Source organism: Orbicella franksi, chromosome 14 (genome assembly GCF_964199315.1).
Source record: "Orbicella franksi chromosome 14, jaOrbFran1.1, whole genome shotgun sequence".
Lineage (NCBI taxonomy): Eukaryota > Metazoa > Cnidaria > Anthozoa > Scleractinia > Merulinidae > Orbicella > Orbicella franksi.
Window position 1 is genome coordinate 13,828,618 of NC_138158.1, and position 22,959 is coordinate 13,851,576.

Below are 22,959 nucleotides of genomic sequence, written 5' to 3' on the forward strand. Positions count from 1 at the left end.
ATCATCATCATCATCATCTCGTGATTTATAGAACTATACAGAGGTTTTCGAAGATTTCCGAAGAAGTGTTAACTGCGTGTTCGTCCGGTAAGCCATTGCTCAGAAGCTCTCTGCAAGCTCCATGCTTGTACCACGAAAAGGAACTGGAAAATCGCTGGACGAAAAATGCAGGCCTAATCTTGACATCAGAACCACACCTTAAAAAAAAACCTTGAAAGAACTTTAAAACTCTGTAGGTAGACTCACATATACATTGAGAACATCTTGTGGTACCATCAGTGTTTTCAAGGTTGGGACAATATTCTGGAACGGCTTCACGTGAAAATACGTTGCTTCACGTGAAAATACGTTTTTAATAAGCAGAATGACTTGCGATTGTGTGGATATTCAAAAACAAAAACATGTCTGGCCAGTTACCTGGACTGTAGTCTTGTTTTGCCTGAGAAATATATCGAACGTAGCCGAAAATGCCAGCCGTTTGCTCGCTTCCCAGTTATGCACTCTTATATTCTCGTTACCTTCTGCGTAATTTTGATTGTAACACAGTAACGGGAAAGACAAAACGGATCACTTTCAATGTAAACTTTGGAGTCTATTAACAGAATATTAGCGGCCGGCCATACCTTGGGTTGAACTACTGTAGACTGATTTCATTCCGTCAGTCTTAAAGTGATCATGTAAAAATTGTAAGGGCGCATTGAAATGAACTCGCCATCGCCATCTCTTGTAAAATAAAACTGTTAACTTGTAATTGTTGTAGTACTTGTCGCTTAATCTTCCTTAAGCTCCACAACTAGTGACGCTGTTCCATGCAGAGGAGTAGCAGATCTCGAAAGCTGCAATTGTTAAATTATTGTAGCAGCTGTCATGTAGAGCTAGGGACATTGACACTGTTGTTTGTTCTATTGTCCTCTAAGAGGGTATCAAGCTGAGCCGTTACACGACCCGGTCCATGAATACTGAGTAGAGTAATATTTCACGAATTTTCTCCCATAATTGGCTTCAGATGTGAAGAATCCTCTGATGTTGTTGTAAGAGCTGTCATGTTATTACGTCGAGGACATATCTGTAAACACCTGTATGAATCACTTCACACTAACCTGATCACCAATGAGCACTTGAGCCTTTCTTGTAAGAAATACCCACGTGTTCTTATCTCCGTTGACTAGAGACGAAGCTGTCGATTTGGGTCGAGATGTATTGACGTCACCCCTCCCAGATGCCCGCGTGTACGGCTCGACCGCGAGAGGACGAGAACGGCTAAGAACTGGCCTGTCCTGACTCCTCGAACATTTTTTTTTTGTTTGAGTTAAATTGTAATGGGAAACGTGTAAAAGTAAGGACAGTAAGCAATGATAGGTATCACCTTCAACCCAGTCTAATTTCGTCTCCGCGTTCGTGCTTGAAATTAATAAAGCTTATCATTCATCTCAGATACGACAGCTTTCAAATAGAAGATCTGGCAACGTTATTACTTAGCTTCAACGCTGTATTTATTAAATTGACTGTTTTGTTCACTAAGTTTATGAAAAAGGAATCCATTCTTCACATTTGTGTCGTGATGTTCATTCAGAAACAAACGTTACTAAAAACATCGTCAATTATCAAAGAGTTCCGCTGCGGATTATAATCATTCTACAGATTCAATTCTTATCATTGCTGTTAGACCTGATAATCTCAAATTAAATGCGGCAAAGCTTTAGTCTGTGTGTTCGCTTTGTACTTTATTCTCTGCTTCAGACGAAACAAAGAATACATTGGTGGCTTTTAGAAAATATACTTTTAAACCATTGCCTTGTGTTTAAAGAAGAATATGAAAACCTTACGACAATATCCGCCATGTTTTTTCCGTGACATAGTAAGGAAATGGCCCTGACATTGTTTTGGTTGAATAATGCAATTTCAGATGATTTTTTGGCTGTTCTGGAATCCTCTTCAAGTCTTTCCTATCGCAGAAAATAAATACAAAAATTATATCAGCCAAGTTACTTGAAAACTTTACCAGTGGAGTGAATTTGTTTCACTGAATAGTAATTAAATCGTTTTAACACGAGGAACATCTGGTTGAGTGTCGTGGGTCTTCGAATCCCTTATCCATGCTTCACGTGCACTGACAAAAATATCTGATTCTCGATATATTTTTCAGACTTGCTATCAAAATTCGTACCTTAGTTGTCACACTGAAACGAAAAACCGTCACAAAGTTCTTCAAAATGGAAGTAAAATCCTACTCTATGTAACGCCAGAAGCAAAATCTATTGAGCTCTTCTTTTCATTGGAGAACTCAACTTCCTCCTGTGGGATAGGAGGGGGATAGGAGGGGGCTTGGTGGGAAGATAAAGGAGTCAACAATACGTCAGTGTGTCAGCAATAAATAACCATCTTATCTCCTGCTCGTAAGTGCTTTATCAGAGGTCTCTTAATCTCTTCAAAAGAGTCCTCGTGACTTATGTTCTTTCAGCCACACCTAACTTATCTTTAATTTGCTCACTGACGTTACATAAATTGCATTCCATGGAATTAAATACCACATACCATCACGGAGCCAGTTACGAAACCAAACGAGTTCACATCACACAGACGTGAAGTACTCTTGGCACTGTTGTCGTTTTACCTCTGAAGCATGGCACAGTTTGTGTATTTTGCTGCTTTGTTGGTGTTGTGTGGAACAGGGGACTCACTGGAAACCACTACCAGTCCTCAACACCAAAATACCGGCGATAGCAAGGACTTATGTGAGGTACGAAGTTGAATATCAATTGTTCTTTCCAACGACAAACAGTCAGTTCAAAATAAGCTGTTAAAAATTGCTTCTCTGGCTGATTGACTGTTCATCTACCAGAAAAAAAAACCCTGCATTGCTTTAGTGCCAAATAAAACAGGACCGAACTCTCTTTTAATGAGAAGTAATCAAAGCGATATAAGAATGTTTCCTTAATGTGCGGCTGAAACTCTGAAGGATCAATAATGTCTGTGTTAAGTAAGAGGTGATCCCTGGGGGGGGGGGGAGGGGGGGTCCCATCCCATAGGAGACAACGAGCATCCCCGACCTTTTTAAATGTGAGTACTCGGGGGGAGGGGGCAATCGGCTTTACAAACGAACAAACATCATTGCTATGCAAGAATTAGTGGAAAATATTTGACCTGATTAAGAGAGATGCAGGGTGACACTCAATATGTCTCAATATAGATATCAAGAACGTGACCTTGGCCTCTAAGAGGATTTCCCAGGATCAAAGCAGACCTGCAGGGTCACAAGTTTAATAACAGACACGTTACAGTGCGTTTACTGAAACCACGGCCACCCAGACAATGAAAACCAATCAGATAGCATAACTAAAGCAATAGATTCCAACATTTTCAAATCCAGCCAATCAAATGTCCTATTTTCAAATCGAGCCAGTCAAATGTCCGGTACAAAACAATGAAATCTCAACTTGTTCGTTGTGATGCTTATGCGACTACGGTGTCGCTTAATAAATTGTCAAGCTCAAGCCGTTAGTACTTTCGCTTGCTTGTGGGTTTAAGAATAATTACATGCACTTTCTAGGCCGTCGATAAAACCAGGAACATGGAATATGGAACATGGAACATGGAACATGGAACATGGAACATTCCGGAACATCCCGGAACATCGAATAATTATCATAATTATGCAAAAAATATGCAAAATGAAATTTTAAAAAATTAAATCAAACAAAAATAAACTGGTACCAGCTTGAAATATGAAAAGATATTATTGGGGATAAGGGAGTCGGTAACAGAGGGGTAGGGAGCGTTGGGTATTCATTCAACTGACCACAATGAGTGCAGGCTCCTCCTCTTCCCGCCAATTTCGTTACGTCGCTTTTCAGCACTCTGTTTTTCAACACAAACACGGACGATTCTGACGATGAATGCCAGGTAATTCATTGCGTCTCCTTTTTTGATCCCTGATTTCTTCAACATCTGAGGTGTTTGTCTGAGCATCATACAGTTGCTTGTTAAGTCAGTATTCATAGTTTTGTCGCTATTCCATCTTCATGTTGCAATTCATCATCCCCAGTTTTCGCGCCGCTCCGCTAGGAACGCCTGGCACTATGATCCACTAAGTGCAGACTCGGCTTTTCCGGAAGCCCGAGTAACAAGCAAGTTATTATTAATAAACTAGTGGTAATCAAAGATTTATAGAGCAGCGCGTTCACGCGCGGTTTTCGCATGTCTGGTTTACTTTGGTGGTGTTCGAATGGCTCGATAGAAAACTAAGTTTGATCGAATGTCAGATAACGATCTGCACGTGAAGTTGAACTAGCGATGAATAGATTATAGCCTGGGGTAAAAGAATTTTTAATTAATCAAGTATTAACTTGTACTGGACAAACATTTTCCAGGAGATGCATTTGAACTGTTGGCGACACTTAGAATTCAATTTCAGATCGCCAACACTTGTAACAAATATTTCTAGAGACAATAAAGTTTTGACCAGCGACCCCGCAAAACAGCGCGCGCGTCGCCAAATGTTTTTAAATTTTGTGTTTGTATTTGTTTACACTGTCATCAGAGGTCGAGCAGTCCGAACTAGTTTAGACAAAAAACTCGATGCCGAAGGGTTTCTATTTCTATCTCATGGAGAAACTATTTCTTCATGAGAAATCTTTTATAAGCATATCTTTGTATTGACGTAATGAATTGAATGAGGAAATCACACTCGTGTACCCATACTTTTAGGTCTGATTAAGGAGTTCGCACGCCACCACCTTAGTTTTCTGTGAAGAACGAAATCTGGGAATAAAGCTAAAGGACAGTCACGTGATTAAGCTGACAGCGAACGACTGGAAGGAATGGATTACTCTTCTTAGTTGCTAGCCTTCACTCATTGCAGTCAATTTCATTTTTCTTCCTTTTTTCCTTTTTTATGTTTTTGTTTTGTTTCTATTTTCCGAGCTGATACCAGTTTATTTTTGTTTGATTTAATTTCTTAAAATTTTATTTTACATATTTTTCGCATAATTATGATAATTATTCGATGTTCTGGGATGTTCCGGGATGTTCCGGAATGTTCCATGTTCCTGATTTTATCGACGGCCGTCGATAAAACCAGGAACATGGAACATGGAACATGGAACATGGAACATGGAACATGGAACATTCTGGAACATCCCGGAACACCGAATAATTATGATAATTATGAGAAAAATATGCAAAATTAAATTTTAAAAACAATTAAAAAGAAGGAAAAATGAAAATGACTGCAATGAGTGAAAGCTCGCAACTTAGAGGACTAATCCATTCCTTCCAGTCGTTCGCCATCAGTTTAATAACGTGACTGTCCCTTACTTCCAGACTTCGTTGTTCATAGAAAACCAAGGTGGTGACGTTCGAACTCTTTAATCAGACCGAAAAATATGGGTACACGAGTGTGATTTCTTTATTCAATTCATACGCGCATACGATTTCTGATGAAGGAATAGTTTCTCCATGAGATAGAAATAGAAACTTTTCTGCAATGAGTGTCTTGTGGAAACTAGTTCGGACTCGAGCTCTGATGACAATGTAAACGAATACAAGCACAAAATTTAAAAACTTTTGGCGACGCGCTGTCTTGCGGCCGTCGATAAAACCAGGAACATGGAACATTCCGGAACATCCCGGAACATCCCGGAATATTCCGGAACATCGAATAATTATCACAATTATGCGAAAAATATGTAAAATTACACTTTTAAAAGTAAAATAAACAAAAATAAACTGGTATCAGCCCGGAAAATAGAAACAAAACAAAAACATAAAAAAGGAAAAAAAGAAAGAAAAATGAAAGTGACTGCAGTGAGTGAAGGCTAGCAACCAAGAAGAGTAATCCACTCCTTCCAGTCGTTCACCGTCAGTTTAATCACGTGACTGTCATTTATTCCCAGATTTCGTTCTTCACAGAAAACTAAGGTGGTGGCGTTCGAACTCCTTAATCAGACCTAAAAGTATGGGTACACGAGTGTGATTTCTTTATTCAATTCATTACGTCAATACAAAGATATGCGTAGACACGATTTCTCATGAAGAAATAGTTTCTCCATGAGATAGAAATAGAAACTCTTCAGCATCGAGTTTCTTGTCTAAACTAGTTCGGACTGCTCGACCTCCGATGACAGTGTAAACAAATACAAACAAAAAATTTAAAAACATTTGGCGACGCGCGCGCTGTCTTGCGGTGTCGCTGGTCAAAACTTTATTGTCCCTAGTAATATTTGTTACACGTGTTGGCGATCTGAAATTGAATTCTAAGTGTCGCCAACAGTTCAAATGCATCTCCTGGAAAATGTTTGTCCAGTATAAGTTAATACTTATTAATAAAAATACTTTTATCGCTAGTTTAACTTCACGTGCAGATCGTTATCTGACATTCGATCAAACTTAGTTTTCTATCGAGCCATTCGAACACCACCAAAGTAAACCATACATGCGAAAACCGCGCGTGAACGCGCTGTTCTATAAATCTTTGATTACCACTAGTTTATTAATAATAACTTGCCTGTTACTCGGGCTCCCGGAAAGGCCGAGTCTGCACTTAGTGGGTCATAGTGCCAGGCGTTCCTAGCGGAGCGGCGCGAAATCTGGGTATGATAAATAGCAACATGAAGATGGAATAGCGACAAAACTATGAATACTGACTTAACAAGCAACTGTATGATGCTCAGACAAACACCTCAGATGTTGAAGAAATCAGGGATAAAAAAAAGAGACGCAATGAATTACCTGGCATTCATCGTCAGAATCGTCCATGTTTGTGTTGAAAAACAGAGTGCTGAAAAGCGACGTGACGCAATTGGCGGGAAAGAAGGGGAGCCTGCACTTATTATGGTCAGTTGAATAAATACCCAACGCTACCTACCCCTCTGCTACCGACTCCCTTATCCCCAATAATATCTTTTCATATTTCAAGCTGATAACAGTTTATTTTGGTTTATTTTAGGTTTAAAAATTTAATTTTACATATTTTTTGCATAATTATGATAATTATTCGATGTTCCGGGATGTTCCGGGATGTTCCGGGATGTTCCGGAATGTTCCATGTTCCTGGTTTTATCGACGGCCCTGTCTTGCAGGGTCTTTGGCCAAAACTGTATTGTCTCAAGAAATATTTGTTTCAAGTGTTGGCGATCTGAAACTGAATTCTAAGTGTCGCCAACAGTTCAAATGCATCTCCTGGAAATTTTTTTCTCGCGTACAAGTTAATACTTATTTAATTAAAAATACTTTTACCGCAGGCTATAATCTATTCATCGCTAGTTCAACTTCGCGTGCAGATCGTTATCTGACATGGATCAACAAAGGAAACGCAATGAACTACCTGGCATTAATCGTCCGAATCGTTCATGTTTGTGTTAAAAAACAAATGGTCTCTGAGTAGTTTCGCATGTGCGCAGGTTCGAAATGTACGAATTGGAAAGAGATTACTTTCGATGCAACTGAAAGGAGCTGAAAGCAAACTTCAAGCAGGAGAATTGAAAAGTTAGCTGGATACTAAAATGGAATTTTAACCTGAATTCTTTGCTCGAAATATCCTCTATTTTTCCATCCAGGGGAGGGTCCTATGGCGCCATCGTCTTTTGTTTTTGAATGAGTGATTTTACACGCTGAGGCTTTGATAGTTCAACGCGGAAAAAAAAATTCGTTTGAATTTTCGATGAAGATGTTATTTCAATACAGTTTGTGATAACCCAGAAAGGGAGCTCAAACTCCGAAATGTACAGCTGCTGATACGGTGAATGTGTTAGTTTTTCCGAGAACTGCATGGTGGGTTATTTCACCGCCGGCTACATTAAAATGACAACCGAAAGCTGTGTACAAGTAGAAAAAAGCACAGACAGCAGGCGCGGGATTTATTTTGCAAAAAAAATGTCAAAATCTACTATTCTATGATTTGTAAAAACCGTAAAAATGATATTTTTGTGTGGCCGTACGTTCGTAGCGGAAAACGATCAAACCTAATGAGTTTATCACGCTTTTCAATGTAAAATCAAAAGTAAAATAACACAATGTCGCGTAAGCATTACAATTCCCAACGAACAAGTTAATATTTCATTGTTTTGTACCGGGCATTTGACTGGCTGGATTTGGAAATGTTGGAATCTATTGTTTCAGTTCTGCCATCTGATTGGTTTTCATTGTCTGGGTGGCCCTGGTTTCAGTGAACGCACTGTAACACTAACAGTACTGTCTGTACTGTAAGAATAAGTAGCGAATATTTCTAAAGTAGTGTTAGAGATTATGGATAATCACAGTGAGACATAGAATAATTATTTTCGAATTCCTTTAGTTTACACTGGTACATGGTCGGATGAATGCATGTTTTACTTTCCTTATTAGAAATCCATGTCTACCCATGGATTTCCTGGTATTCCAGGATCAAATGGCATGCCGGGAATGCCTGGTATTCCGGGGCCGCAAGGACTGCAGGGAAGAGATGGAGCTAAAGGACAGACTGGTGATAAGGGGTCGCAAGGAATGCTGGGACAAAAGGGAGAGAAAGGAAATGAAGGGCCTCGTGGGAAGAGCGGACTGCCAGGAATGATGGGAATAAAAGGAGCACGGGGAAATGTGGGAGATCAAGGAATAAAAGGTGATAAGGGAGAGAAAGGAGAAAGCGTGACAAGTCCTTCTGGTGCAGTGCCACAAACCAACTGGAAACAATGTGTGTGGAAAAATCTGAATGATAATCAAGATAACGGCAAGATCAAAGTAAGAGTGAAATGTTCTGATTAAGAATTGTTATGAGCAAAGTAGCTTATATCACATCATGTAAGTTTAAATTCAGATCTAAGTATTTCGATGGGAATCAGAATTTTATCAATCGATGTTTGAGTACATATGCGCATGTTGTAAATTAAGAAGCCCTCCTATAGTGAGTTGTGATGGCGTGAGATGTAACAGTTATCAACGGAAGTATTTTGTCAACTGCTCTTTCATCGGGGTGATGAAACTGATATTACATCTTTTAGATAATGAGAAATGGAATGGTGACTTGCGTACTTGTGTACTGAGCATGCATTCTCATTTATTCTTTTATCATTACTCAGCAAGACAAGTGTGACATGTCTTACACACCGTGAGTCTATAGATCAGCAGTGAGATCACCCAACTGGTATCTCAGTGGTTATGCATGGGTCATCGGTTCGATTCCTCAGTTCGGAGGGCTCAGAACTGAAATATCATTTTCCGTGTTTAAGGTTTTACATTCATTTTGGCGACAGTTTCTTCTATTTAGTAGAATAAGAGTTGGGTAGGTGGTTGTTGTAGATGGTGCTTTTCATGTTTGGAAGAAAGGGGGAGGGGAAATTTGATTTCACGGACACTTAAGGTAAGGGCTCTGCGTTGAAATGCGTTTGAGGAGACTTTAGAGTTGGGGTGATAGCAATTTATGTTTCATCTAAACTTGGGTAAACCTGGTTGAAGAGATTTCATGTTATTTGATCTCGCCTAAGTTTTTTTTTTCTAGGATATGAGATAAATAATAGAGACAGATGGTAGAGGTGCAATTTTTTTAATTCCACGGAGGTGTTATAACTGATGCCTGTTTAGTTTTGTCCTTTTCCATGATTTACTTTTGAGTACATAATGTGACCACTGGAAAATAGTTTGAGGGAACACAATCTACTCCGTGTTTACAATATATCTCCATAATGATATAGCGACGGTGATCCTGCTGTTGACATTTTAGTGTAACGGTAAAAGCCCAGTACTACCAAAACGTCACCCAGATTGACTCACTCCTCTAGATTTAAGGGTAGCTCCTTACACCTCACTTTACGCTTTCACCCGTGGAGCCAACAATTTATGATCGGGATCCAGTTATTCTCAGTTAATGATAAAAATAAAGCTGATGTGATATATTTTACTGATTTGAAGACTGACTTGTTTTACTTTCGTTTGTTCCAGGACTGCTCGTTTAATAAGTTGCAGTCTGATACAGCGATCAAAGTCTCATTCCAGGGAAATATGAGAGTCCAGGGCACTTCTTCCAAGTGTAACCGGTGGTTCTTCAAGTTTAATGGTAACGAATGCAGTGGACCAATGACAATCGAAGCTGTTGTGTACAATGGCTGGCCATCATCTGCTGGGAATCCCAATCTGCTTCATCATCGATCATTTGAGGGATACTGTGAAAACATCCCACAGGGCACGGTTAGAGTGGAATTGTGGGTAGGATCTTGTCCTAGTGGCCATACTTTGGGTGAAGCTTACACTGGATGGGAATCGGTGTCCCGGATAATGATTGAAGAATTGTCTAGGCCCCAGTCCTAATTAATCTCTTCTCATTATCAAGATTGTCGCTGCTGAAGCTCATGCTTATTAAAAGTTATTGTAGTCAGAACTGAAATTTTTGTGCGTTTTTAGTGAAACTGTTTTAGCCGTATAAATGGGTAAAAATAAGGTCACAAATGTGATCAGTGTAGCATAAACATTTTCTAAATTAGAAAATCAACAAAAATTCACGAAATGCATGTAATCTACTTTTCACGTGCACTTTACTTATTAATGATGGGAAACTAATTTTATTACATAGTACTTGCATGTAATACCATTAATATAAATTCTAAGTTGAGCAAGTCAAATCCTTGTTCCAGAAGCTCGGTATGATGACTTCTCTACGGATTGTAGTGGCATTGCACTGATGACTAAACATTGTTTTTTCTCATTGTTTCATGTTACCGTATAATTACTCAAAAACAAATTTCCATATGTTAAGTTAAGCAAGTGATGCGAAAAATATTTGAAGGATAATCAACACGATAACCTTCATTTGGTGTGAAATATGCTCGGATATCTGTCCTTGGACATTATCTATTCCTCAATGCTATCAGTTTTCTTCTCGGAACACGCAATGTCCGCGGACAAATATCCGAGCATATTTCCGCACAAAATGGGGGCTACTGTCTATTTAGAGCGGTTTTCAATTGAGTGTCGTTAAACCAAAACCAAAGTAATCAAGCCAGGACACAGACAGTACAGTGAGCCAATCAAAGCTCTAAGTTATTACATATGGCTGACGCAAAGTGCGGGAAAACCTGTGCAAGTAAGTCACGTTCAGTTTTGGTTTCACTTGTGATTGGATGAAAAAGTGGCGCGAGTTTTTTAAGCCAATCATGTAGCATAGTATTGCAAAACCAATTACTTTACGACACTCAAATAAAAACCTCTCTATGAAAGCTTTACATAATTTGATTGCAGCTTCTTCTACGGATGCATTCAGTTAGTTGGCTTGTAGTGCGAAAATACAGCGGAGCGACGAAAGGAGAGAGAGGCTTGGGGCCGTCCCGCACCGCGCTTCTCCCCTATTCTTTCGGTGTCGCCCCAACTAACTGAACGTCTGAAAGAGGCTAATTTAATTGTGACTCCCCCATTGATTTCTATTCGCAGTTTACTAAACACAACTGACTTATTTTATGGGGACTCATAACAGTTTTTTCAGTTTCATTTTGTGTGTTGCCATTTTAAAAAGTCAGTTTGGAGTTGTAGCACTAACGAGGTAAATTTTAAAAGAAAATAAAGGTTAAAAGTTTACAAGGTGGTACTCGATGGCTTTAACGAGGTGGTCGTGTAAACGAGGGTTTTAGATGTGAAATTAACTGAGTTTTTGTTAGGAGCCAATGTAGTGTTTGTCTCAACGGGCCGTAGTGGCCCGTAGAGGTAAAGGCTGCATTTACCTAAGAAGACAAATAATGTGTCTCAGACGCACAATGAGTCGAAAATGAAGTGTGTTTAGATAAGTAAGAACGGCATCAAACTCCTGTTCTTTTTGACAGATAAAGTTTCTGTGAGAGAGACTGTTGGTCGCTTTATTACAAATTGAGCAGATACTCAATTCAGTTAAGTTGGTTTGTTTTATTTGCCTCGTATTTTTAAACTAGAAGAATTATTCGTCTGAGAAGTATAACGTCTCCGTTTCACGCGTCTTTCAGACGCATAAAATTGTTCAGAGTTCATCTGGGCCGGGTTGTTCGAAAGCCGGTTAACAGTCCGGGATCGTTATCAGATTCGATAACCTCGACCAAAACAAACCATTAACCAATCGCTGCACAAGTTTTCGTTCACGTGACATTATTTGGTAGCAACAGTGTATAATTCAATATGGCGGTCGACGGGGCGCTGTGATGAAAGGAGTTACTTTTTTGACAACATCACAATGCAATTTCATTTAATTAATTGTATGTTTGCTTCACAATAGGTTACTGGATTATGGAATAGAAACCGAGATGTATGGAAGAAAACTGTCTTTGTCCAAAAGCTACTGCGAAAAGTTTCATTTTCAGATCGACACCGTATAATATTTGTTCCGAGTAAAAACAAACGAAGGTAGACAACAATTATTCTGTTCACAAAAGCGTTGTTTATTGATACTAATATGATAGCTTCTATTTTCACGCAGTCTTCATTTTCTTGGTAGTTGGTGAAGCTGGCTGTTCAACAGTCTGTATAAAATATAAACGAAACACTAACAGTAAATACATCTTGAGTTCACAAATTGACACTGAACAAGTTGCTTCTATATTCCAAGCGGAGAGCTGTAACTGAATTTCGTTCAATTTGCATGAATGAAGCGTGGTTAGGACCGAAACATCTCCTACTATGAGTCATCACTATGAAACGGAAATAACAGTATCGAAACAGTTCGCGACCCTCCCTCTGTCGACTCTCTGTCCAGATATACTGAAGATCGAATAGCTTACCTCGATGGCCATATCCCATCCCTCGCCTAATTCCATTTCTGCGATTGCTAATTCAGTCCCCTCCGCCGTGCTGTACATTTCGTTTCCATCTTCGTTGTGGGCTCGCCTGATATGGTTCTGGCACAACAACAAAAATATAGCAGGTATATTTACTTTAATTCGTGATACACCTCCGTTCAGTGGAATGGGTACATGCAGCACTTTATGTCGTGAGATGTGACACTAAACTTGGAAGTCTTGGCATTTCCGGAAAAAAATTGTTCTAGTTGTAGATCAGTAGTCTATTGTTGTGCATTCGGTGATATGGAAAAAAGCTTTTAATGACCGATTCATATGAAAGAAACTATAATTCACGTAATATGTTTTCGTACCATAGTTCATATGGCGCGTTTTCAGGGTCAAAATTAAAAACTAACTTTTCCACCTTTCCTTACCTGCTAAGTAAAATGTCTGTCATTTCCTGTCTTTGAAATTAGACAGTACGCATCTCTTTTGACCTCTGAAACAATACATTCCGCGTTTCCTGAATACTAAAATCATAACGTCCGGCATATTTTGACCTTTGAACAAAATTCTCCGCGTTTCCTGACTTCTCTCGAATTTTAAGTCTGGCATGTTCTGACTTTCAGTGTAATTAGTTACCAAATACCGTACTACTTAGTTTAAACATCTCAACTAAACATCCCATGCCGGCACCTGACAAGCCATTTAGTTCATAATGAAATCTCGCTGCTGAGCCGACATTCTGATTTGCAAAATTTGCAAATGCGCGTTTTCTGACTTCTCGATTCTACCAGGCGTCTTTTCCGCGTAGGCGTGGATCCTACAATAATACACATAACATGTGATCAGGGTTTTCAAACTGAAATAAAGTAGCAGGAGGAAATCATAAAGTAGGCGGCACACTCTAGGGTCATGATAAAGGAGGCCACACGTGTAGAGGAGTGCCGGAATGGCTCTACCTCCGACAACATTCGCGTCACAGTGGCGAGTGAGGGTCGAACTGTATCAAACATCTGCATGTTGTCAGCAAGTCGAACCAAATGGCGAGAAATTTGTTCCAATCGGAACAGATCATAATCAGCCACATCTTCACTAACTGTGTCCTGTTGAAGTCTCCCTGCAAGGTCGAATGATGTATGGCGAAGACTGCTCAAGAATTGCTCTTATGCCGTCGACTCCATTCATAAATTCCCGGGAAAAGCCCCGGTCCTGGCACTAGGTTTGCATCAGGGGATCCAGGCTTGCGCGGAAAAGACGCCTGGTAGAATCGAGAAGTCAGAAAACGCGCATTTACAAATTTCGCAAATCAAAATGTCGGCTCAGCAGCGAGATTTCATTATGAACTAAATTGCTTGTCAGGTGTCAGTATGGGATGTTACGTTGAGATATTTAAACTAAGTATTACGACATTTGGTAACTAATTACGTTGAAAGTCAGAACATGTCGGACTTAAAATTCGGGAGAAGTCAGGAAACGCAGAGGATTTTGTTCAAAGGTCAAAATATGCCGGATGTTATGATTTTAGTATCCAGGAAACGCGGACTGTATTGTTTCGGAGGTCAAAAGAGATGCGTACTGTCTAATTTCAAAGACAGGAAATGACAGACATTTTACTTAGCAGGTAAGGAAAGGTGAAAAAGTTAGTTTTTAATTTCGACCCTGAAAACGCGCCATAAGTTCACTCGCTAAATCCAACAATAAGCTTCATTATATAACGACTGGTGTGCCAGAAAACTGACCTAGTTTGGCTGGCATTTCCGGAAAATATTTCAGGACCGCGAGTTGTTAAAATTGACTCTAAAATATAGGCAACTTACCCTTTAATGCGATTGCCGATTTTCCGGCAGTCCGAAAGGTGTTTTAGGTCCCTGTTTAAGAAGTATTGCACCCGGCCTATCTGTCTTCCAGCAACTTCTCTCAAAGTGTAATTTTGCTTAGCGCTCTTGGATACCAGACTGTGGCACGTCTAGAAGTGTCTCGGGTATTTCTCTAATTTCTGGCAAAACACAACGAAGTGCGAACGGGTCTTTGTTTCCAATTTTCAGGAAGGACATGAAAAGGAGTTCCTTCTGGCCCCTTGATTTTGAACTCATGGTAACCCTTCAAAAGAAAATAAACAACTAATGTTAGATTCGCAAGTGGTTTCCCGACCACCTGGACTGCCGTACCATGAATCGAGCGACTCACTAAGAGCTATAATTTTCTCTGAAGGGGCTTAGATGATTTATGTAAGTTACTTACATTACTTAGTTGCTATTTTGATTCTATGGGTACCAGCATCCGCCATCTCAATACCTAGCAACACATCAATTACAGCTGTAAATATGGCCGCCGTTACGAACAACACATCGCAAATCAAAATACCCCCGCGCACTTTGTTCACAGATCGTGCACAACACTACAAACACGTTAAATCCCAAGAATATGGCGTGAAGATTAACGACATATTTTTTGTGATTTTCGCAAAAATCTCCAAGTAACTTAAATCTAATGACAAAATGAAAAACATACCTGGTTTGGATGCAAAATGGCAAGCGCTGTTTCACTTTACGAGTAGTATTTTACATCGTTTACGCTGGTCTTCAACCGCCATCTTCAAAACACGTGAGGCTCCTTCTTTTCTGGTAATTATCGAATAGAATTATGGGTAAATTACCCGAGTATAATCGAACAAATAACGAGCAAAGCGAAGTGAATACGAAAATTCCCGGTTTTTGAAATGGCCGCCATGTTGTGACGTCACATGGTTATCAAATCTGATAACGATCCCGGACACAGGATTAAACGTTAACTAAAGTATTATTTTTTCTTGCTTAAAAATGTTTTTCACCTCTAACGTTTGGTGTAGTTTGAGACTACTACAGCTCAAAACTGAAGGCCAAACAATATTAACAGAACACCTTGCCAAAAAGTTACAAAACTGAAATAAAAATTCTCGGTAATCCTGGGTTAGCTTAATCGGGCTTTGAAAAACCCGGCCCAGACGTTTAATGCGGCCTATTTCCTTATTAACTAAACGCATTGTTCGTCTAAAACGCTTTATTCCCAGTCTTTTCTTAGGTAAATACGGCCAACACGCCTACCATTTTTGAAAACCTACAATTTAATCGCATGTATCACCTGTTTCTTGAAAATCGTATAGCAGTGGTTTATTTTTCGACAGCACGAGCAGCCTTTGAATAATTGGGGCGCGAGGCAAACAAGAAAAAAAAGTTATGGGGAGTGGGGTAGATTTCCAATTCAGTCAAGTTGGTTTGTTTTATGCGTCTCGTATTATTCGTCTGAGAAGTATAACGTGTCCGTTTCATGAGTCTTCCAGACGCATGACATTGTTGAATTCCTCTGACGTTTAATGCGTCCTATTTCCGAATTTACCAAGCGCATTATACGTCTAGGACGCATTATTCGTTTTCCTAGCTAAATACGGCCAATGCGCATGCGCCTATGTTCTTTAAAATTCTAATTGTGGAGGCGGCTAGGCCTATTTGTTAGGGAGCTGGATTTGATATCCGGCGGTCTCGGGTTTCCCTCCCTGCCACTAGATGGATATGTGTGAATTCATCTTCTCCACATCCTGTTAGTAGCCAACTGCATTGGTCAGCCTCCTTCCAGGTGGGATATGAAACAAGGCTCAGTTCAATTTACAATATTTGTTTCTTCACAAGAAATTGTCAAGGTAAGAGAGTGAATCCCCCGTATAGGTCCTCTGACTAAGGTAATCTTTTTAGACATTGTACCCAATTCTTCCACAGATATTATTACTCGCGCGTTGCGTGGATGTTTTCGTGGAGGATCTGTTATTTTTACCTTCGTTTCGTTTCGTTTCAAAGCGAAGAAAAACCTCCAACGCTGTGGGGATGTCTTCTTTGATATTTTGATTACAAGCAAAGGAGCTTCGGCTCTCGGTATGTTTTAATACATTTCGAAACTTTGATAGGAGTCTTAAGAGGCTGTCTCTGTAAGAACCGCCCACTGATTTTACTTCGAAAATTCGATTTTTCTCATAAGCTGGGATTTCAAAGCCCTTACCTAGTCAATCCCTAAAATGAGTTTTATTTCATTAAAAATTCCAATTGAAGTTTTCTAGGATTGATTGAAGTTCGGTCCACTCGACACATGTTTCATGCCCGCCGAAACTGGAAAAATAGCACATATTGCCGGCGCTCTAAAAAAAATAATATTCGCTCAAAAGTCCCAATTCTTTTTTTCAACTATAGATATATCATAGCAGTTTGTTTAGCCATGTTACAATTATAATTCAATGTTGTTCCTTCAACGGTTAAAAGAAGATTTTCTACCCGTTAAATCGAGTTTTGAACCAAACGCGAAAATAGCTCTACTTTGAAGGCACATTTTAAAAATGTGGCACCTGTTTGAAACTGCTGAACTACATGAATAGAAAGTATAAATGTCCCTTAATTTAAAACAATAATAAAATTTGTCTGCCCACTAGGTTTTCAAAACTAACGACCGCTTAAAGTTCAGGAAATTTTGAAAATATTCCAGTGAGTAACTAGGACACTCGCCTTCGTAAAGTGCTCCGATAAATTCCCGTAATCTCTTACCTGGCTCCAAAATTAAAGTTTTGGTTCTTTGTAGGGATCCTTGAAACCTAGGTAGCATTAAAACTGCCAGCTTTTCCTTCCAACTGTAGGTTTGTATATAAAGTAGAGTTATACGTTCCTCATCTGTGTCGAGCGTGACCGTCACATACTTCGATGTTCTTTGTATTACTGACCATTGTTTTCCTCGAAGCCGGTTTAATCATGTACAGTCCTCTTGAAAGGTTTGTAGAAGCACTCTTTTGGACAAATCTCGGCACACATACATTTATGACAAGTAAACGGAAGGATTGATAAATGCCACGGCTAAACAAACTGCTATGATATATCTATAGTTGAAAAAAAGAATGGGGACTTTTGAGCGAATATTATTTTTTTTAGAGTGCCGGCATTATGTGCTATTTTTCCAGTTTCGGCGGGCATGAAACTTGTGTCGAGCGGACCGAACTTCAATCAATCCTAGAAAACTTCAATTGGAATTTTTAATGAAATAAAACTCATTTTAGGGATTGACTAGGTAAGGGCTTTGAAATCCCAGCTTATGAGAAAAATCGAATTTTCGAATTAAAATCAGTGGTCGGTTCTTACAGAGACAGCTTCTTAATAAGAGACGGATGTCCTCTGCACAAACAATAACAACTGAACGAGCGGCAGAGAAATGAGTAGACAGACGAGTGCAAAGCAAACAAACACCCAAACACAAGCTTGGCAACCGGACAAACAGATGGTCGAAAGTGCAGGAAGGCGCTCGCTGCCCAAGTAGCAAAAGCAGTTCAACTACTTTTAAGTTAAGGCGGAGGTTAACATGAAGACTGTATTTTTGCTGGGTATTATGGTTTGAATGCAAATATCTCGTTCACGTTTCAAGCAGTGAAAAATCTCTCTGCTCATTTCACATAGCTACGTTTTGGGCTGTTTTGTAAATTTTTTGGTGATTTTTGGGTATATTTGGGGATAAACAGTTTTTTTCAAAGGATTAGTAAAATTTATGGAAATAGAAAATTTTGAAGATTTGATGTACTTTTAAAATTAGAATGTGAAGTTAGAAATTGGTAGACGTACACAAAACAGTTGCCCACCAACCCGGGGTGCCCTTTTGGGGGCAATCAACTGTCTGGTGGTGTTCCAAAACCCTTTTTTTCCTTTTAATCCCTCTTTAAACTTCCTAAAATTTCACTTAAATTCATGTGTACCCCCGCCTTAAGCAGCAACGGCAACAACGCCAAAGGCAACATCGATTGAAAAACGACTTAATATTCAAGCTACGAATCTTGCGAGAATTTAGATTCATGTTATTTCGGACGAGTGAGCTAGCGAATAAGGCTGAAATAACTATTTTGTCGGCACGAGATACAACAAGGGCCTGGGTTCCAGGCCGGGACATCATGGGTAGGGATGTAGGGGTATATAAGACCGGGTATAACACGTGGTTGTCATCTAGGCTTCAGAACCAACCGCGTTCTTTCGTTTCGTTTAATTTTTCCCTTTGCCGTGGGTAATGTTGGTTACAAAGGACGAAGTGTCCGACCTAATTAAAGCCAACAACGATCAGTTAATGGCCTCCTTTAAGGAGCTGCTCAAGGACACTGCAGGTCAGATTAAGCGTGCTAACGAAACTTCGACAGAACAGCAAATGAAAGAGATCAAGAAACTGAAATTTCAAGAACCACACAAGTTTAAAAGAAAAGCCAATGAAGACCAGTACAAGTTCAATCTTAAACTTGCGGAGACCTTCGACAGCGCCAAGTCCGCCGCCGAGAAGTCCAACCTTGAGAAAGTGAAGTCCGACCTCGAAGAAGGTGAGAAATTGTTCGTGGAACGGCAAAAACACATTCTTCTTGCTGACAAGTACCAATACGGTTGGAGTACGGTCGAAGAATACAAACATCACGATCTAGCAGATGATTCGGAGGACGAAAAACGCATCTACAGTGCTGAGAGGTGTGCCCGTGCAGTTATGTCTTCTCGAAAGAAGAAGTAGTCTTCATCAACGGCTGCGACCAAAAGATATTCTCCGCTCCGCGGGTTGGTTTTGTTTTCAAGTTTCCAATCCCAAACTCGGTCCTTCCAGCCAGCTACTGCCAATTCTGGTTTCCTGCTTCGTCGTCCTAACATTGGCACATGGTTCGCTTGTGGAAAGGCCGGGCATTGGCGTGCCTGCTGCCCTGCGATGACAAAGCAGTCCGGCTCTCCAACTTCAAAGTGACTAGATGAGCAGGATTTATCGGTGTAGTCCTGTCTTGTTTTGATCGTAATGATTTTATTTTGGAAGCTTTGAGCGATAATCAGCCTGATTCCAGTTCTGACCCGACTTCTTGCTATGTTTTCCCGCTAGTTTTAAGCTCGTTTAAAGATCAACAATGTTTTGCTGATTGAAGCGATACTGGATGTATAAATATCGGAAAGTGTCAAAAATGTTCATGAAAACACAGACGTTTCGGGTATATGACCCTTCTTCAGTGTTAAAAAATCGTTAAAATACGCAGTAGATTTGTAACTACGTTAGATGGGCGCGCGCACGTAGAAAAATTGCGCGTGCATTGTTTAAATGTAGCTGAAGTTTATGTTTAGTCCATGCGGCTGCACTGTTCCTAGCCGAAAAATCAGCCTCATCTCCTGTTGTTTTCGCTGGATGTTGGTGCCACTACACAAACGCATACCACGCACCTGGACATCTGTGATACTGTGGCCCGTAGAGTTGAAATGTTGGGCCACAGGAAATCCAGGAGTGTTCTTGCGTATGCTTCGCAAATGCTCACCAAGTCGACTTCTGAGACTTCGACCGGTTTCACCGATGTAGAGATGGGAGCATCTGCGGCAGGATATGCAATACACGAGATTTTCCGACATACATGTAAAATGTTGTCGGATGGTAAAGGTGCATTTAGGACCTGGTATCACGGTGAGGGGATTGATGTACTCACAGGTGTTGCAACGAGAGCGTTGACATGCACATGACCCAGGCTGCTCAGTCGAGGAGTTGTTGGTGGAGCGTACCAGCATGTTTCGCAGGTTGAGGTCGCGTTTGTATGCCACAAAAGGTGCTCGTGGGAAGATGTCACGCGTTTGCAGATCCGTTGATAGAATGCGAAAGTTCTGAATTAGATACCGTTTGATTTGGGTGTTTAAGGGGTGGTATGTGAGGACCACAGGCACACTATCAACTGTTCTTTCACCACGTTCGGACCCGCTCAGAGCGTCTGGACGACGGATGGTTGTTACCCTACGCAGATCATGCTCGAGGGAAGTACACGGATAACCACGCTGTGTAAAAAATGTAGTCATGTCCCGAGATTTAACCAGGAAGTCATCGTCGTCGGAGCAAAGTCGACGCAGGCGGAGGAACTGCTTGTAAGGGATAGCACGCTTGTAGTGGTCAGGATGAAAAGAAGAGAAATGAAGGTAGTTGTGAGTATCTGTTTCCTTGTAGAAGACAGAGGTTTGAATCTTATCATCAGAAATGCGTAGGTTGATGTCCAGGAAGGGTAGTTCCGTGTCAGTAGTACTGGATGTGAGTTGAAGTGTTGGGTGGAAGTTAGAAACGAAGTCAATGAAGGCTTCGAGTTCCTCTCTCCGGCATGACGCTGCTCCAACAATGTCATCGATGTACCTTTTGTGAGGCTGAGGTATGAATCCCGTGTACTGCTCGCGAATTTGTTGTTCTACATGTCCAACGAACAAGCAGGCATAGTTTGGCCCCATTTTGCTCCCCATTGCAACTCCACCAAGTCGACGATAGTATTCGTTGTTGAAAGAGAATGAGCTTAAGGTTCGCACCAGCTCGGCTAGTCTTGTGAGGGTGGACGTTGAAGGTTCTTTGACATCGCGCTTGTCAAGGAAGTAGGCCAGCGCTTGCAGTCCAGAGTTGTTAGGAATAACCGTGTACAGTGATTTGACGTCCATAGTAAACAGAAAGTGATGATCTGGTGAAGCGGTGTCGAATCTGAACGAATCGAAAATGTGGAGTGCATGGTTAGGTTGGGAGACTTTTCACAAATGGAGCCAAAACTTCATCAAGATAGGCGGAAATGTTCTCCGTAGGACAACTGCAAGCAGACACTATCGGCCGTCCGGGGTTGTTGGGTTTATGGATCTTCGGTAGAAGATAAAATCGAGATGTGCGCGATGTGGTGACGACGAGGTTCTTAGCTGAGGGTGGTAGTGCACACGTAGAAATCATTTCATTAACCGTGGTCTTTACTTTGTGTTGGTACTCTTGAAGCGGATCGGCGGTAAGTTTTTCGTAGAATCTTTGGTCAGACAGTTGTTTTTGAGCCTCTTGAATGTAAAGAGGGCGTGACCAAACAACAACAGCTCCTCCTTTATCCGCTGGCTTTATTACCACGTCCGTGCGTCGTCTGAGGTCACACAAAAATGTTTTTGTCCTGCACATTTGCGTTTGTTATGTGGAATGTTGGGCGGATGAAAACTCATTTCGGAGAGAATGAAGTTTCCTGTCTTTGAGCAACTTCATTTCAGAATATAAATAGAGTTCATTTCAGAAATTAATTGTCTAGTCATTTGGTAATGGGCCGTTGTGCATGTGTCGCGTAAATGATTAGAAAAACGCGTTAATTCGATGGAAATGTTTCTTTGACTAACCTTCAAGCTCTGGATCGTGGTTTGCATCAAACGTCGAGAGCACGAGTTGGTAATCATGCTTAAACGCTTATTGCGACGGTCGGCACTAGTAGGGTGAAACTTGATTCTGAAACCCTTCGGAATCAATCGTCCACGCAAACAACGGCCAATGAAGACAATGTGGCTTTGGACTTTAGTCTTCTTAAAGGTGTAGTAAGCCAACTGTTTGGCAGCCGATAAACTCATTCTCTTTCAACAACGAATAATATCGTCAACTTGGTGGAGTTGCAATGGGGAGCAAAATGGGGCCAAACTATGCCTGCTTGTTCGTTGGACATGTAGAACAACAAATTCGCGAGCAGTACACCGGATTCATACCTCAGCTTCACAAAGGGTACATCGATGACATTGTTGGAGCAGCGTCATGCCGGAGAGAGGAACTTGAAGCCTTCATTGACTTGGTTTCTAACTTCCACCCAGTACTTCAATTCACATCCAGTACTACTGACACGGAACTACCCTTCCTGGACATCAACCTACGCATTTCTGATGATAAGATTCAAACCTCTGTCTTCTACAAGGAAACAGATACTCACAACTACCTCCATTTCTCATCTTTTCATCCTGACCACTGCAAACGTGCTATCCCTTACAGCCAGTTCCTCCGCCTGCGTCGACTTTGCTCCGACGACGATGACTTCCTGGTTAAATCTCGGGACATGACTACATTTTTTACACAGCGTGGTTATCCGTGTACTTCCCTCGAGCATGATCTGCGTAGGGTAACAACCATCCGTCGTCCAGACGCTCTGAGCGGGTCCGAACGTGGTGAAAGAACAGTTGATAGTGTGCCTGTGGTCCTCACATACCACCCCTTTAACACCCAAATCAAACGGTATCTAATTCAGAACTTTCGCATTCTATCAACGGATCTGCAAACGCGTGACATCTTTCCACGAGCACCTTTTGTGGCATACAAACGCGACCTCAACCTGCGAAACATGCTGGTACGCTCCACCAACAACTCCTCGACTGAGCAGCCTGGGTCATGTGCATGTCAACGCTCTCGTTGCAACACCTGTGAGTACATCAATCCCCTCACCGTGATA

At 40.8% G+C, this 22,959-nt stretch overlaps 3 protein-coding genes across 3 annotated transcripts; 2 read left to right on the top strand and 1 right to left on the bottom strand.

Moving 5' to 3' along the window:
- The first annotated feature begins 23 nt into the window (after window positions 1-23).
- LOC145467424 (uncharacterized) lies at window positions 24-12,355 on the top strand. The gene is made up of 3 exons (XM_081450981.1): window positions 24-2,740; window positions 8,344-8,715; window positions 9,913-12,355. Exons 1-3 carry the CDS (start codon window positions 2,624-2,626, stop codon window positions 10,276-10,278), a joined length of 855 nt encoding a protein of 284 aa, XP_081307107.1. The 5' UTR covers window positions 24-2,623; the 3' UTR covers window positions 10,279-12,355.
- Window positions 12,356-17,558: 5,203 nt separating this feature from the next.
- On the top strand, window positions 17,559-19,652 carry LOC145468511 (uncharacterized). The gene has a single exon (XM_081452251.1). The coding sequence runs from the start codon at window positions 18,768-18,770 to the stop codon at window positions 19,248-19,250; it is 483 nt and encodes a 160-aa protein (XP_081308377.1). The 5' UTR covers window positions 17,559-18,767; the 3' UTR covers window positions 19,251-19,652.
- On the bottom strand, window positions 19,647-21,585 carry LOC145468510 (uncharacterized). Its single transcript, XM_081452250.1, has one exon. It carries the CDS (start codon window positions 21,170-21,172, stop codon window positions 19,814-19,816), a length of 1,359 nt encoding a protein of 452 aa, XP_081308376.1. The 5' UTR covers window positions 21,173-21,585; the 3' UTR covers window positions 19,647-19,813.
- Window positions 21,586-22,959: the final 1,374 nt, after the last annotated feature.

Coding starts and splice junctions, on each gene's coding strand:
- LOC145468511 (XM_081452251.1), top strand. CDS start 18,768: ATGTTGGTTACAAAGGACGAAGTGTCCGACCTAATTAAAGCCAACAAC.
- LOC145468510 (XM_081452250.1), bottom strand. CDS start 21,172: ATGGACGTCAAATCACTGTACACGGTTATTCCTAACAACTCTGGACTG.
- LOC145467424 (XM_081450981.1), top strand. CDS start 2,624: ATGGCACAGTTTGTGTATTTTGCTGCTTTGTTGGTGTTGTGTGGAACA. Junction 2,741..8,343: donor ATAGCAAGGACTTATGTGAG/GTACGAAGTTGA, acceptor TTTCCTTATTAG/AAATCCATGTCTACCCATGG. Junction 8,716..9,912: donor AAGATAACGGCAAGATCAAA/GTAAGAGTGAAA, acceptor CGTTTGTTCCAG/GACTGCTCGTTTAATAAGTT.